This window comes from Lampetra fluviatilis, chromosome 64 (genome assembly GCF_964198595.1).
Source record: "Lampetra fluviatilis chromosome 64, kcLamFluv1.1, whole genome shotgun sequence".
In the NCBI taxonomy this organism is placed as follows: Eukaryota; Metazoa; Chordata; class Hyperoartia; order Petromyzontiformes; family Petromyzontidae; genus Lampetra; species Lampetra fluviatilis.
Window position 1 is genome coordinate 2,687,219 of NC_136338.1, and position 15,532 is coordinate 2,702,750.

Sequence of the window (15,532 nt, forward strand, 5' to 3'; positions counted from 1 at the left end):
TCACACAGAGACCCATAGACTCACACGGAGACCCATATACTCACACAGCGACCCATAGACTCACACAGAGACCCATGGACTCACACAGAGACCCATAGACTCACACGGAGACCCATAGACTCACACAGCGACCCATAGACTCACACAGAGACCCATAGACTCACTCAGCGACCCATAGACACACACAGAGACCCATAGACTCACACAGAGACTCATAGACACACACAAAGACCCATAGACACACACACAGACCCATAGACACACACAGAGACCCATAAACTCACACAGAGACCCATAGATTCACACATAGACCCATACACACACACAGACCCATAGACACACACAGAGACCCATAGACATACACACAGACCCATAGACACACACAGAGACCCATAGGCTCACACAGAGACCCATGGACTCACACAGAGACCCATACACACACACAGAGACCCATAGACTCACACATAGACCCATGGACTCACACAGAGACCCATACACACACAGAGAGACCCATAGACATACACAGAGACCCATAGGCTCACACAGAGACCCATGGACTCACACAGAGACCCATACACACACACAGAGACCCATGGACTCACACAGAGACCCACCGACTCACACAGAGAATCATACGCATAGAGACTCACACAGACCCACAGACTCACACAGAGACCCACAGACTCACACAGAGACCCACAGACGCACACAGAGACCCATAGACTCACACAGAGACCCACAGACTCACACAGAGACCCACAAACTCATACATACGGTGCGAACAGAGTGACACACACACAGATTGGTGTGAACGAATTATAAACACAGCAGTCGCTTATGACCCGGGGAGGAGGGAGAGGTGGATGTGGGTGTGGTGACAGGCGGACGGAACGGAGCGGTCGTTGTCTCGAATGACTCTTCTCGGAATGTGCCCCTCCTGTACCTCGAGACGCACCGCACCTGGGGGGGGGGGGCAGGCAAGGCAGCGTGGTGGTGGTGGTGGTGGGGGGGGGGGCAGGCAGCGTGGTGCTGGTGGTGGGGGGGGGGGCAGGCAGGGTGGTGGTGGTGGGGGGGGGCAGGCAGGGTGGTGGTGCTGGTGGTGGTGGTGGGGGGGGGGCAGGCAGCGTGTTGGTGGTGGGGGGAGGGGGGGGCAGGCAAGTCGCTACGGCCTGCCCCGCACTTCCTGCGCGATGCCTTTTCCCGTCGGCCGGGTGCAGGTCACCTACTCACTTCCTCGCTCGGGGGGGGGGAGGGTGGTGGTGGGGGTGGTGGTGGTGGTGGGGGTGGTGGGTTGTGGGGGTGGTGGTGGGTGGGGTGGTGGTGGGGGTGGTGGTGGGGGTGGTGGTGGGGGGTGGTGGTGGGGGTGGTGGTGGGTGGGGTGGTGGTGGGGGTGGTGGTGGGGGTGGGGGTGGTGGGGAGTGGTGGTGGTGGTGGTGGTGGGTGGTGGGGGTGGTGGTGGGGGTGGTGGGGGTGGTAGTGGGGGTGGGGGTGGTGGTGGGTGGTTGTGGTGGGGGTGGTGGGGGTGGTGGTGGGGGTGGGGGTGGTGGGGGTGGTGGTGGTGGTGGTAGGGGTAGTGGTGGGGGTGGTGGGTCGTGGGTGGTGGGTGGTGGGTGGTGGTGGTGGTGGGGGTGGTGGGGGTGGTGGGTGGTGGTGGTGGGGGTGGTGATGGTGGTGGTGGAGGTGGTGGGGGTGGTGTGGGTGGTGGTGGTGGTGGTGGGGGTGGAGGTGGTGGGGGTGGTGGGGGTGGTGGTGGGTGGTTGTGGTGGTGGAGGTGGTGGTGGTGGGGGTGGTGGGGGTGGTGGGGGTGGTGGGTGGTGGTGGTGGATGGTGGTCAGACCCCCCCCCTTAAATATGACGTCACAAAGCTCCCCCCCCCCCAAACCATATTTCCATTTTGAAAATAAAACATGCTTCAAATCGCTTTAAACTATTGTCATTGTAGTGCATATTTAATGTGGCGCTGCACTCTGATGTTGTAGGAGAAAACATTTATTAAAAAGTCTATTTAATTAAGTGGAACGTGTTGTTTATATATATTTAAAGTTGCGCATTTTGATGTGACGTCACATTTCTCAAACCCCCCCCCCCCTCGTCACACATCGTCACAAATGTATGACCCCCCCCCCCTCCCCTAGGTGCGTGACGTCATTTATGGACGGCCCTTAATCTCCCCCGTTAACACAACTGACGTGCTTGCATCCGGGGATGGAATTCCTTTCCAGCTGTTGCATTGCTTCATCAAACCCTCTATGTAGTTAATAACATTGTTAAATTTATATTTTTACGTTTGAAAAACAAAGGGGCCGTCCATAAATGACAAAGTGGCGTATCACGTGGACATTTGTAGCAGGCGAACACTTTATAAAGGCACGTGGATTCTAAATGTGGAGGGAAAAACCGGAGGACCCGGAGAAAAATTCCCGCAAAAATGGGGGGCGGGGGGGGAGAGAGAGACGCGCAAACTCCAAATATACAGCAGCAGCAGGCGTCAGGGTCGGGATCGAACCCACGACCTCCTGTGTACCAGGCGAGGTAGTTAACATCTCCTAGCCACCGTGATGATGATGAAAGAGACACGCAAACTACAAATATACAGCAGCAGGCGTCAGGGATGGGGTCGAACCCACGACCTCCTGTATACCAGGCGAGGTAGTTAACATCTCCTAGCCACCGTGATGACGAGAGAGACGCAAACTCCAAATATACAGCAGCAGGCGTCAGAGTCAGGTTCAAACCCACGACCTCCTGCGTACCAGGCGAGGTAGTTAACATCTCCTAGCCACCGTGGCACCCTGAAGCTCAATGGGTGCTGCAATTGGTCCAGGTGGCACCCCATTGATTTGAAGCTTTCGTGACTGCAGGAATCCATACCCTTTGGCTCTTTCGGTAAAGTCACGTGGGGTAGAAAATAAAATAAAACAAATCACGACGTTTCGATCGCAACGTAAGCGACCGTCATCAGGCCTAACTACGTGACTTTACCGAAAGAACCAAAGAGTATGGCGCCCCATTGATTTGATTTGTCTCTCGCACGGTCGCACCTAGAGGCTATTATATTTACAGCTTAAATAGACGCTCCAAGCCTGGGGTGTTTCATTCAGATGCTGTCTCCCCGACAGACCTTGTTCTTCACCTGAGGACGGCTGCTTGCGTTGTGGCCGAAACGTCGTGACAATTATTTAATGATGCTTACATTTTATTATTTTATTATTTCCCTTCTACGTGACTTTACCGAAAGAATCAAGAAGATGAATCCCTGCAGTCACGAAAGCTTTAAATCGAAATTTAAAGCTATTTTTTTTTTAATATCTCGGGCTCCTCTTTCCCGAATCGCATCACATCGTTGCACGGTCTCGAACAATACTGGTGGTCGGAATGCAAACAATGCAAACAGAAAACACGCTCTGATAATATAAATGCATATTCTTAGGTTTTTTCGGTAAAGTCACGTAGGTAAAACATCAAAATTAATGAAAATAAAATAAAAGAAAAAGAAAAATCACGACGTTTCGGAGGCAACACAAGTCTCCGTCATCAGGTGGGACCGTCACAGCCAGTTAAGCTGCATCAAGTGAGGCAATGATTCAAGATGTAATCCCTTAAAAGCGAGTTGAGGGGGGAGGAGAGGGAGGGGGGAGCTCATCAGAATATGGTAGCCAATGAATGGAACGTATCGGGAGGGAGGGGGGGCGGGGCCAAAAGGGTGGGCGACGGCGTGGAAGCGATTGTGCGCAAGCGACAAACTACTGCACACGCCAACACAATGGACAGAGAGGGGGAGGGGAGGTCTGATACACATGATAGACAAAAGAACGAAAATGCCCATGTTTATACCAATGCTGGCTGTATATAAATGCATTGTCTTTGAAACTGATTGGTCCACGCCAGATACGTGCTTATTTAATGTGGCGCTGCACTCTGATGTTGTAGGAGAACACATTTATTAAAAAGTCTATTTAATTAAGTAGAACGTGTTGTCTATATTTATTTTATAAAGTTGCGCATTTTGATGTGACGTCACATTTCTCAACACACATCGTCACAAATGTCTGACCCCCCCCCCTAGGTGCGTGACGTCATTTATGGACGGCCCCATAAGCCCGCGGGAGGTTTTTCCCCGCAGCTTGAAACAAATGTCTGCGTCGAAACGCAGAGCGAGAGGCGGTTGTAGCGATTTGGGGAAACGGAACTGCAAGCCACGTGGGACATTGCGAGATGTTAACTCCCTCGCCTGGTGTACAGGAGGTCGTCGGTTCCATCAACCGACCCTGCTGCTGTATAATCGTCGGGGGTCTGCGTGTGACTCTCCCCGTGGTCGCGTGGATTTTTCCTCCGGTTTTTTTCCCCCTCCGAATTTAGAATGAACGTCACCCACGCGTTGAGAGTGTTTGGTTTGCTAGATATTTCCACGCGATGGTGAGCCCACTACTTCGGGCTATCGTTTGCGGCCAGGTCGCTTGTGCAAAACGAGCTATCATAGCCCAGTTTAGTACGTACGCATGCAGGGGGGTGGGGGGGTTGATCCAAATGCGTAGCTTGCGTATGGGGGTTCTACTGACAATGTGCGTACGCATAGGAAACAGGGGGGGGGGGGAGTGGTGACACCTCGATAATAATGTATCGAATCTGGCCTTCAAATGAGTTAGATAATCCGGCGGTGTGGACTCTCTGTTTCTGTTTGCTTAAACACTCTAGATTTGAAGTTTTCGTGACCGCAGAGATCAATATTCTTTGGTTCTTTCGGTGAAGTCACCGTAGGTATAAAATAAAATAAATTAAATCACGACGCTTCGATTGCAACGCAAGCAATCATCATCAGGTGGGAAAACCACCGCAAGAAACAAATCTTGCTGTGGTTTTACCAGCTGATGATGATTGCTTGTGTTGCAATCGAAACGTCGTGATTTGCTTAAACACGTTAATATTACGGACTGGTCAACACACTTTTTCTGGCATAAGGTATTCCAACTGTTTTAAGGTAATTTTGGGGTGCTGATTCCAAATCTGATATCAGTTTTTGTCTATCATATCAGGTTTTCGAGATATCAAATATTGCATTTTCAATAAAAACTGCGGAAGAAAAATATTAAATAAATGTGGATATCTACATAAAATGATATTATAAACACACTATCCTAAAAATACAGCACCATATTTTAACACTAAAGCAGTCACTGACTCGCAACAACTTGCAATCATAAGTGACGGAGTTAATTTCGGGTAAAATCAATGAAAATGGGGTATGCCGATAGCATAAAATGAGATGTGATAGAGCAAATCTGAGATCAGATTTGGAATCAGCATCCTGAAATTAGTCTAAAACAGCTGCAAAAGTCCAGGCCAGAATTTTTTTTGTTGACCAGTGTTATTCATCTTTGATCGTTTCTGCGCGGATTAAATATCGGCCATTCTATAGGATTCGTGGGTGTGGGGGGGTGCGTCAAGCGTAGGTACGCAGGTTAGTCAGGGAAGGTGTAAAAAGTCCGCGTGCCTACAGGGAGAGGGGGGGGGGGTCAAATTATGACAGAGTTTTGCGTACGCACTGAATGGATGGCCCCTTTAGCGCACAGCGCCACGAATCCAGCGACCCCCACCACCACCACAACCCCCAAGCGAATTCGATGTCCGCTCCACGGCCACAACCAACACCGGTGACGATTGTCTGCACCGGTTCTGGGCCTCCCCTAGGTCGACTCGGCTTCAAATAGGAGCGCCTGGTAGGTGGGTGAGGGGGAGGGAGACAAAGGCGACCGTGCGAGGTGCTGGCCAGCCTACACACCTCGTGTGCCGTGTTCAATAGGTGCTGTTCGCTAGAAGCATTACCACCCCATACTCTTTGGTTATTTCGGTAAAGTCACATAGGTATAAGGCAGAGGTGGGACAAAGTCATTGTTATGCAAGTCACAAGTAAGTCTCAAGTCTTTGCTCTCGAGTCCCGAGTCAAGTCGAGTCAAAGATGAGGCAAGTCCAAGTCGAGTCTGAAGTCATCAAAATCATGACTCGAGTCTGACTCGAGTCCAAGTCGCATGACTCGAGTCCACACCTCTGGTATAAGGTATAAAATAAATAAAATCACGACGTTTCGATTGCAACACAAGCAATCGTCCTCGGGTATGAAAACTACAGCAAGAAACTTTTTTCAGCTAAAAAAAAATGTATTGCCGTAGTTTTCACACGTGATGGTGATTGCTTGTGTTGCAATCGAAACGTCGTGATTTAATATATTTAATATTTTATTCTTTATTTTAACTTGTATTCTTATTTTTTTATTTTCACCTACGTGACTTTACCGAAAGAACCAAAGAGTATGGATCCTTGCAATCACGAAAACTTCAAATCTAGAATGAACATTACCACCCACCCCCCCCAAAAAACACAATCCATTCTCGCTATCCGGGTGTGTGTGTGTGGGTGGGGGGGTGTGGGGATCTTGGTGTTTGTGTGGGCATAGTTGGTGGCGATGGGGGGGGGGTATTATAACGAGAGATACTCGCTACACCCCCACCCCCATCTCTCTCTCTCTCTCTGTGGACGGGAGGTCAGCAGGCTGTGACAATGCGTGGAAGGAAGAGAAGGAGCGATTTCAATTCGTCACCAGCCCTTGTCACGGCCTATCTGACGAGCGGTCCGCTGCGAATTCCATCCGCTGGACATCGACAGCCGGGAGGGGGGGGGCTTATCCGGAGGACGCCTTCTCTCGCTCTCTCTCTCTCTCTGCTCCCCTCTCTCTCTCTTTGAGCATCACGAATCTCAAACTACTCAACGCGATTGTCAGCCGAAGCGATAGGCGCGCGACACCGTGAATGTCCGCAGGGTTGTCGAGACCGATCGAGAGGCTATCGTCATCATCATCATCACCAGCACCACCAGCACCATTACAACCGTCGTCTTCCTCGTGTTGGGCAGCATCAGCATGCCAGCGCTGATCCTGCTGTGTCTGCTACTGGCCGCGGGGAACGTGCTGGCAGGTGAGTGGCAGAAACGAGGGGGGCTTTGCTGAGTTTCACAAAGAAAGGAAATTGCTTTGGAACGTTTCTCGGGGCGTGTGCGTGCGTAGCGGAATTCATTGATAAACATTTCATTAAGCGGCTTGTTTTTAATTGTGGTAGTGGCGGTGGTGGCGAGCGGTGGTGCACGCGGTTAGCGCTACGAACCCGGCGACCCCGAATTCGATTCCCGCTCACGGCCAACAACAACAACAACTGTGACCGATTATATCTGAACCGGCCCTGGGCCTCCCCTAGGTCGACTCGGCCTCAAAATGAGAACCTGGTTGCGGTGTGTGGTAAACATCGCCACTGGGGAGACAAAGGCGGCCGGGCGTGTTGCTGGCAATCCACCCCCTCGTGTACTGTTCCGGCCTTCATAGGTGCTCGCTAACAGCACTTGCCCCAACAGTCTGTTACAATCTTGATTTGAAGTTTTCGTGACTGCAGGAATCCATACATCATGAAAGCCCTGGGCACGGTGGCACACGCTAGGGCTGAACGATTTGGGGAAAACGTCTAATTGCGATTTTTCTGACATGTTGCGATTTGATCTGCGATAAAAAAAACATTTTTTAAGACAAGCTTCAGTTCAATATTCACTGTGTAATAGATGTAAAACATGCGATGGAGCATTACCACGTGATACCATCAAACTATGAACTGCTCTATGTATCATACTCTCTGGTTCTTTCGGTAAAGTCACGTAGGTAGAATTATTTTTTTTATATCGCGACGTTTCGATTGCAACACAAGCGGTCGTCCTCAGGCAGAAACAAATGTATCCAGCAGTAGAACTGTTGAACCAGTTTGTTAAAGGCTACACGGGGGGTCTGTGTCGCCTTTGCTGACGGTGACGGTGAAGGTGCAAGATTGATTTCAACTACACGAGCGTACAACTCACGTTAGCAGGTAGCCGACCGACGGCTTTAAATGCTAAACGCGCGTGTGTGTGCGCTTGGGTACGTGAAACAACGTGTCCTGTCCATCGGTGCCGTTGTTTGACCGCGTGTGAATTGAATCGATTTTAAAGTGTGCGTATGGTGGTGTCCGTTTCAAGCACTCTGTGTGTGTGTGTGTCTGTGTGTCGTGTTGACCGCTGTGTCTGTCAATGATGCTCGTCTTTGAGTGCGCGTGCGTTGAACTTCTTTCGCGCCGTACGTCGCCAATTCGTGCTGATGGGTGGTGTAAAGTGTGCCTGTCTGTCTGCGCGTACTCCTGCGTGCGAGTGTCCGTGTGTGTTCAAGACTGGCACAGGAGGATTTCCCCATAGCTTCTGGCCGTCGCCTGATGATGCTGGTGGTTGTTGTTGTTTTTATAATGACCGGCAACACGTCACAGTAATCTAATTTTTAATGTTGTAGTGGGTTTTACTCTCCAACACACAATCGGTGTAGTGCTGTACTAGTATACTACACTATACACTACACTTTACACTACTATACACTACACTATACACTACTATAGACTAGACTACTATACACTACACTATACACTACAATAGACTACACCATACACTACACTATACAATACACTACTTTACACTACACTATACACTACACTATAATTGTAAATGTTGTAGTGGGTTTTACTCTCCAACACACAATCGGTGTAGTGCTGTACTAGTATACTACACTATACACTACACTACTATAGACTACACTACTATAAACTACATTATACAATACACTACTTTACACTACACTATACACTACACTATACACTACACTATACACTATACACTACACTATACACTACTATACCCTCCACTATACAATACACTACTTTACACTACACTATACACTACTATACACTACACTATACAATACACTACTTTACACTACACTATACACTACTATATACTACACTACTATACACTACTATAGACTACACTACTATACACTAATTTACACTATACAATACACTAATTTACACTACACTATACACTATTATAGACTACACTATACATTACACTATACACTACACTATAGTTGTAGATGTTGTAGTGGGTTTTACTCTCCAACACACAATCGTTGTGGTGCTGTACCAGTAACGAATTGGTCACGTTCTGTTTACGTGACAAACCCTTTACTAATTGGCTATGTCGGGTGGTGGCGGGTTTAACGACACATTTGTATTTACGCGATTTAACCTGAAAAAAAGCCCTCTAATGGATCATAGTGGTCGCGAAAGCCTCCTCCTACCACGTGTTAAACCCAACTCGGCGTGCCTGTTTACGTGTGTCTATGTAAACACTGCACGGTGTGCGTGCGCGTGTGTGTCTTAGTAATGCATGCGTCTGTGTGTGTGTACACACACATGTCCTTGTGTGTGCGCGTGTCTCTTTGGGTTACGTGTCCGTGAGTGCTGCGTGCCTCCGTTGCGTCTCGGCATGCGTGCGTGCGTTCGAGAAGTGGGGAGCGGTGGTGCAGCGGTTAGCGCTACGCTGCGCTACAAACCTGGCGACCCGGGTTCGATTCCCGCTCAACGGCCAACACGAGTGACGATTATCTGAACCGGCCCCGGGCCTCCCCTAGGTCGACTTAGCCTCAAATGAGTACGCGGTGCGATGTGTAAACATCGCCGCTAGGGAGACAAAGGCGGCCGGGCGTGGTGTTGGCCACCCCCACCCCCTCGTGTGCCGTGCCGGCCTTCATAGGTGCTCGCTAACAGCACTTGCCCCTACAGTCTGTTAAGGCTATATGGGGGATTCATCTTCTTGGTTCGTTCGGTAAAGTCACGTAGAAGGAAAATAATAAAATAATAAAAATAAAACATTATAAAATAATTCTCACGACGTTTCGGCCACAACGCAAGCAGCCGTCCTCAGGTGAAGAATGAAACACCACCAAGCTTGGAGCGTATATTTAAGCTGGGTTGGTGGGAGAAAAGCGCCTTGACAAAGGAATTTGCATATCAAGAGGAATTTAGCATATTTATGGGAAACGCAGATATGGGATTAGTCACTACTTGTGAAATGCGTAGGAGGTGGGCGGGGGGTTTCAAAGTCATATTATGCCCGTGCATTATGCAGGATTAGCAGCATCAAAGGGAGGGGATAGGGGTAATTTATTTTATTTTATTATTTTCCTTTTACGTGACTTTACCGAAAGAACCAAGAAGATGAATCCCTGCAGTCACGAAAGCTTTAAATCGAAATTTATATGGGGGATCTTTGTCTTTCTGTGTCCGAGTGTCCTCCCGTGTATTTTCGTGCGCGCGCGCGCGTGTGCTCGTGTTGTATTTGTGTCCTCGGCGTGTGACTGTGGAGTTGATACGGTGGGGGGGGGGGCGGTAGTTGTAGCAGTGGTATAGCGCGCTGCGGTACGAACTCGGCACCCCTCCCCACACCCCCCGAGTTCGCGTCCAACTCACGGTCACCAACAGCAGTGACGGGTGCCTGAACCTGTGCTCCCCTCTAGATCGACTCAGCCTCAAGTGAGTACTTGGTGCGGTGTGTAGTCAACGTCGGGCGTGGTGGAGCGTGGTGGAGCGCTGAACGATTAATCGATTTCACATCGATTAATCGATTTCAAATCTATTAATCGATTTCAAATCGATTAATCGCAATTTCAAACAATGCGATTAGAAAATCGCGATTTTTTTTGCGATTTGAAACGTCCTATTAATTATTTTCTTATGGGAATTGTTTTATTTTATTATTATTATTATAACTTAATTTGTTTAACTTCACAATTGTTATATGTTTGATTGTTCTATTGCAATTTAACCATTTTAATAAATGCGCGTTGGAAGCAATTAATATATTTTAAGTTCTCATCCTTGCATTACAATATGTAGAGCAGTCTTGAAGACGGACGCTTGTGTTGCGACCGAGGCGTCGTGTTTCTTTTATTATTTTTCCTATCTACGTGACTTTACCGAAAGAACCAGAGAGTTTGATACTCAGAGCAGTTCATATTTTGATGGTATCACGTGGTAATGCCCCATCGAATGTTTTACATCTATTACACAGTGCATTTTGAACTAAAGCTTGACTATTCTTAGATTTTTTCGGTAAAGTCACGTAGGTAAAAAATTAAAATTAATAAAAGTAAAATAAAAAATAAAATAAAAATCACGACGTGATACAGCTATCGTGCTGTGACGGTTCCACCTGAAGACGGAAGCTTGTGTTGCCTCCGAAACGTCGTGATTTTTTATTTTACTTTTATTAATTTAAATTTTTTACCTACGTGACTTTACCGAAAAAACCTAAGAATATGAATCCTTGCAGTCACGAAAGCTTCAAATCTAGAATTAAAGCTTGACTTACATTTTTTTTATCGCAGATCAAATCGCAATATCTGTCAGAAAAATCGCAATTAGACGTTTTCCCCAAATCGGTCAGCCCTAGCGTGGTGTTGGCGGACCACCCACCCCCTCGGGTGCCACCGTGCCGGCTTTCATGGGGTGCTGCTACTCGCTAACAGCACTTGCCCCAACAGTCTGTCCAAAGGCTATCCGGGGGATCTTTGTCTTTGTGCCCCCCGTGTTAGTATTACATCCATTCGCGTGTGCGTCAGTGTGTGTGTCTTTGTGTGTGCGTCAGTGTGTGTCAGTGTGTGTGTGTCAGTGTGTGTGTGCGTCAGTGTGTGTGTCAGTGTGTGCGCGTCAGTGTGTGTGTCTGTGTGTGTGCGTCAGTGTGTGTGTCTGTGTGTGCGTCAGTGTGTGTGTGTCTGTGTCAGTGTGTGCGCGTCAGTGTGTGTGCCTGTGTGTGCGTCAGTGTGTGTGTCTTGGTATGTGCGTCAGTGTGTATGTCTGTCTGGGGGAGCGGTGGTGCAGCGGTTAGCGCGACGCTGCGCTACGAACCTGTCCACCCGGGTTCGATTCCCGCTCACGGCCACCACCAGTGACGATCGTCTTAACCGGTCCCGGGCCTCCCCTAGGTCGACTCAGCCTCAAATGAGTACCTGGTGCGATGTGTAAACATCGCCGCTAGGAAGACAAAGGCGGCCGGGCGTATTGCTGGCCACCCCCTCGTGTGCCGTACCTGCCTTCATAGGTGCTCGCTAACAGCACTTGCCCCTACAGTCTGTTAAGGCTACACGGGGGATATTTGCTTTGTCTGCCTGGGTGAGCGTCACCGCGTCTCCGTCCGTGCTATGTATACGTCTATGAATGTTTGTGTCTGCCTGTCACTGCTTATTAGCGGTCCGGATATGCGGGTTTGTCCGTGTCTATACGAATCCCCTCGCTGCTGCGAATGTCTGTCTCTGTCCGTGCGTCTCTTGCGTCTCATTTTCTCATTCGAAATATCTGCGTTTCCGTTTGCGAGCGTGCATATATATGTATTTTGTGTTGGTTCTGCTGGTGTCGTGTGTCGTGCGAACAAAATGAGCTTCGTTAGCTCATCGGATTCCTCCAGTACAAATCAATATTCTGGATCTGTGCGTTTGTGTGTGTGTGTGTCTTTGCTGGGAATTCTTTGCGTCCCTGCACACCATAATGCTGCCACGTTCAGGTGTTTCGACAGTCTAGGGCACGCGTACCTGAATCCCTGCAGTCGCGAAAGCTTTAAATCAAAACTTCAATGAGTCCTTGGTGCGATGTGCAAACGTCAGCACTGGGGAGACAAAGGCGGCCGGGTGTGGTGCTGGTGACCACCCAGCCTTCGATAGGGCGTCACGGTGGCTAGGAGATGTTAACTACCTCGCCTGGTGCGCAGGAGGTCGTGGGTTCGATCCCGACCCTGACACCTGCTGCTGTATATTTGCAGTTTGCGTCTCTCATCATCATCATGGTGGCTATGAGATGTCAACTACCTCGCCTGGTATACAGGAGGTCGTGGGTTCGATCCCCGACCCTGACGCCAGCTGCTGTATATTTGGAGTTTGCGTGTCTCTCTCTCTCTCCCCGCGGTCGCGTGGATTTTTCTCCGGCTCCTCCGGTTTCCCCCTCCACATCTGGAATCAACATCACGCGTTTTATAGTTAATTGGCTGCTCTCCGTTTCCCACGTGGTTAATCATAAGCCACTTCTTTGAGCTATAATTTGTCGCGAGAGCTGGTGTTGCTCAGTGAGCCTTAACCTGCTAAAACATAGTGTTATTTTACGTAGTTTTATAGTTTAATTTGTTAGTTTAATAGGCGCGCCCGTGCCGGCCTTCACGAGTGATGCTCTATTGAAGGCTATAGGGGAGATTTCTAGATTTGAAGCTTTCGTGACTGCAGGAATCCATACTCTTTGGTTCTTTCGGTAAAGTCACGTAGGTATAAAATAAAATAAATCACGACCTTTCGATTGCAACACAAGCAATCACCTGATGATGATGATGATGATTGCTTGTGTTGCAATCGAAACGTCGTGATTTATTTTATTTTATACCTACGTGACTTTACCGAAAGAACCAAAGAGTATAGGGGAGATGTTTGTTCGTGTGCGCGGGCCCGACTCACCACCGCGTGCACGCAAATCCGTATCCGTGCGGGGGTTCCAATGAGGCGTTGTCAAATCTGAAACGGATGAAAACGTCTATCAATTATGTTTTGTGTTGTGTTCACTCAAATTGTAAATCTTGTGGATTTACTCTCTAATACACTGAAGTAGTACACTACACTATACACTACATCCATCTCACCTGCGACCCGTGCTGCTCTAGACCCGTGCCAGTTTCCTGCATTTCACCTGTGCCCCGTGCTGCTCTAGACCCGTGCCAGTTTCATGCATCTCACCTGCGACACGTGCTGCTCTAGACCCGTGCCAGTATCCTGCCTCTCACCTGCGACCCGTGCTGCCCTAGACCCGTGCCAGTTTCCTGCATCTCACCTGTGCCCCGTGCTGCCCTAGACCCGTGCCAGTTTCCTGCATCTCACCTGCCACCCGTGCTGCTCTAGACCCGTTCCAGTTTCCTGCATCTTACCTGCAACCCGTGCTGCCCTAGACCCGTGCCAGTATCCTGCCTCTCACCTGCGACCCGTGCTGCCCTAGACCCGTGCCAGTTTCCTGCATCTCACCTGCCACCCGTGCTGCCCTAGACCCGTGCCAGTTTCCTCCATCTCACCTGCACCCCGTGCTCCTCTAGACCCGTTCCAGTTTCCTGCCTCTCACCTGCTACCCGTGCTGCCCTAGACCCGTGCCAGTTTCCTGCATCTCACCTGCTACCCGTGCTGCCCTAGACCCGTGCCAGTTTCCTGCATCTCACTTGCAACCTGTGCTGCTCTAGACCCGTGCCAGTTTCCTCCATCTCACCTGCGACCCGTGCTGCTCTAGACCCGTTCCAGATCCGCAACGCCAAGAGCCCCGACTGCCTGTCCACGGCCGCGGGCTCCCCGCGTCTCTGGATGTCGAAGTGCGACGAACGGCTGCCCGGCCAGCGGTGGCTGTGGCTACCCGGGGGTCGCCTGCGCAGCCATGCGGAGGGCTCCTGCCTGGGGTACAGCGGCTCCCGCTTCCACCTGGGCCAGCTCGCCAGCCTGGTGAGCCGACGGAGGTTTTGGTTGGAATGACAACGTTTGGCGCGGATATCACTGCTGTAGGCTATGGGCTACGTTGTAGTGTAGACACAGACTACACTATAGACTATAGACTACACTATACACTACTATACACTACACTATACACTACACTACTATACACTATACACTACTATACACTACACTATAGACTACACTACTATACACTATACACTACTATACACTACACTTCTATACACTACACTACTATACACTATACACTACTATACACTATACACTACACTATACACTACTATACACTACACTATACACTACACTACACTATAGACTACACCATAGACTACACTATACACTACACTATACACTACACTATACACTACACTACACCATAGACTACACTATACACTACACTACACACTACACTATACACTATAGACTACACTATACACTACAGACTACACTATACACTACACTATACACTACACTATAGACTACACTATACACTACACTATACACTACAGACTACACTATATACTACACTACAGACTACAGACTACACTATACACTACACTATACACTATAAACTACACTATATACTACACTACACACTACACTATACACTACACTATACACTACACTATACACTACACTATAGACTACACTACACACTACACTATACACTATAGACTACACTATACACTACACTATACACTACACTATAGACTACACTATACACTACACTATACACTACAGACTACACTATACACTACACTACAGACTACACTATATACTACACTATACACTACACTATACACTACACTATACACTACACTACACCATAGACTACACTATACACTACACTACACTATACACTATAGACTATACTATACACTACAGACTACACTATAAACTACACTATACACTACACTATAGACTACACTATATACTACACTATACACCATAAACTACACTATATACTACACTACAGACTACAGACTACACTACACACTACACTATACACCATAAACTACACTATATACTACACTACAGACTACAGACTACACTATACACTACACTATACACCATAAACTACACTATATACTACACTACAGACTACAGACTACACTATAC

At 48.6% G+C, this 15,532-nt stretch overlaps 1 protein-coding gene across 1 annotated transcript in view; it reads left to right on the forward strand.

The window, feature by feature from the left end:
* The first annotated feature begins 6,780 nt into the window (after positions 1-6,780).
* The window catches only part of PTPRB (protein tyrosine phosphatase receptor type B), a 75,677-nt gene continuing 66,925 nt past the window's right edge, over positions 6,781-15,532 (forward strand). The window contains exons 1-2 of the mRNA XM_078882297.1: positions 6,781-6,968; positions 14,199-14,404. Of these exons, the coding sequence (XP_078738423.1) occupies positions 6,914-6,968; positions 14,199-14,404 (261 nt within the window). The 5' untranslated portion in view covers positions 6,781-6,913. The remainder of the gene's footprint in view (positions 6,969-14,198; positions 14,405-15,532) is intronic.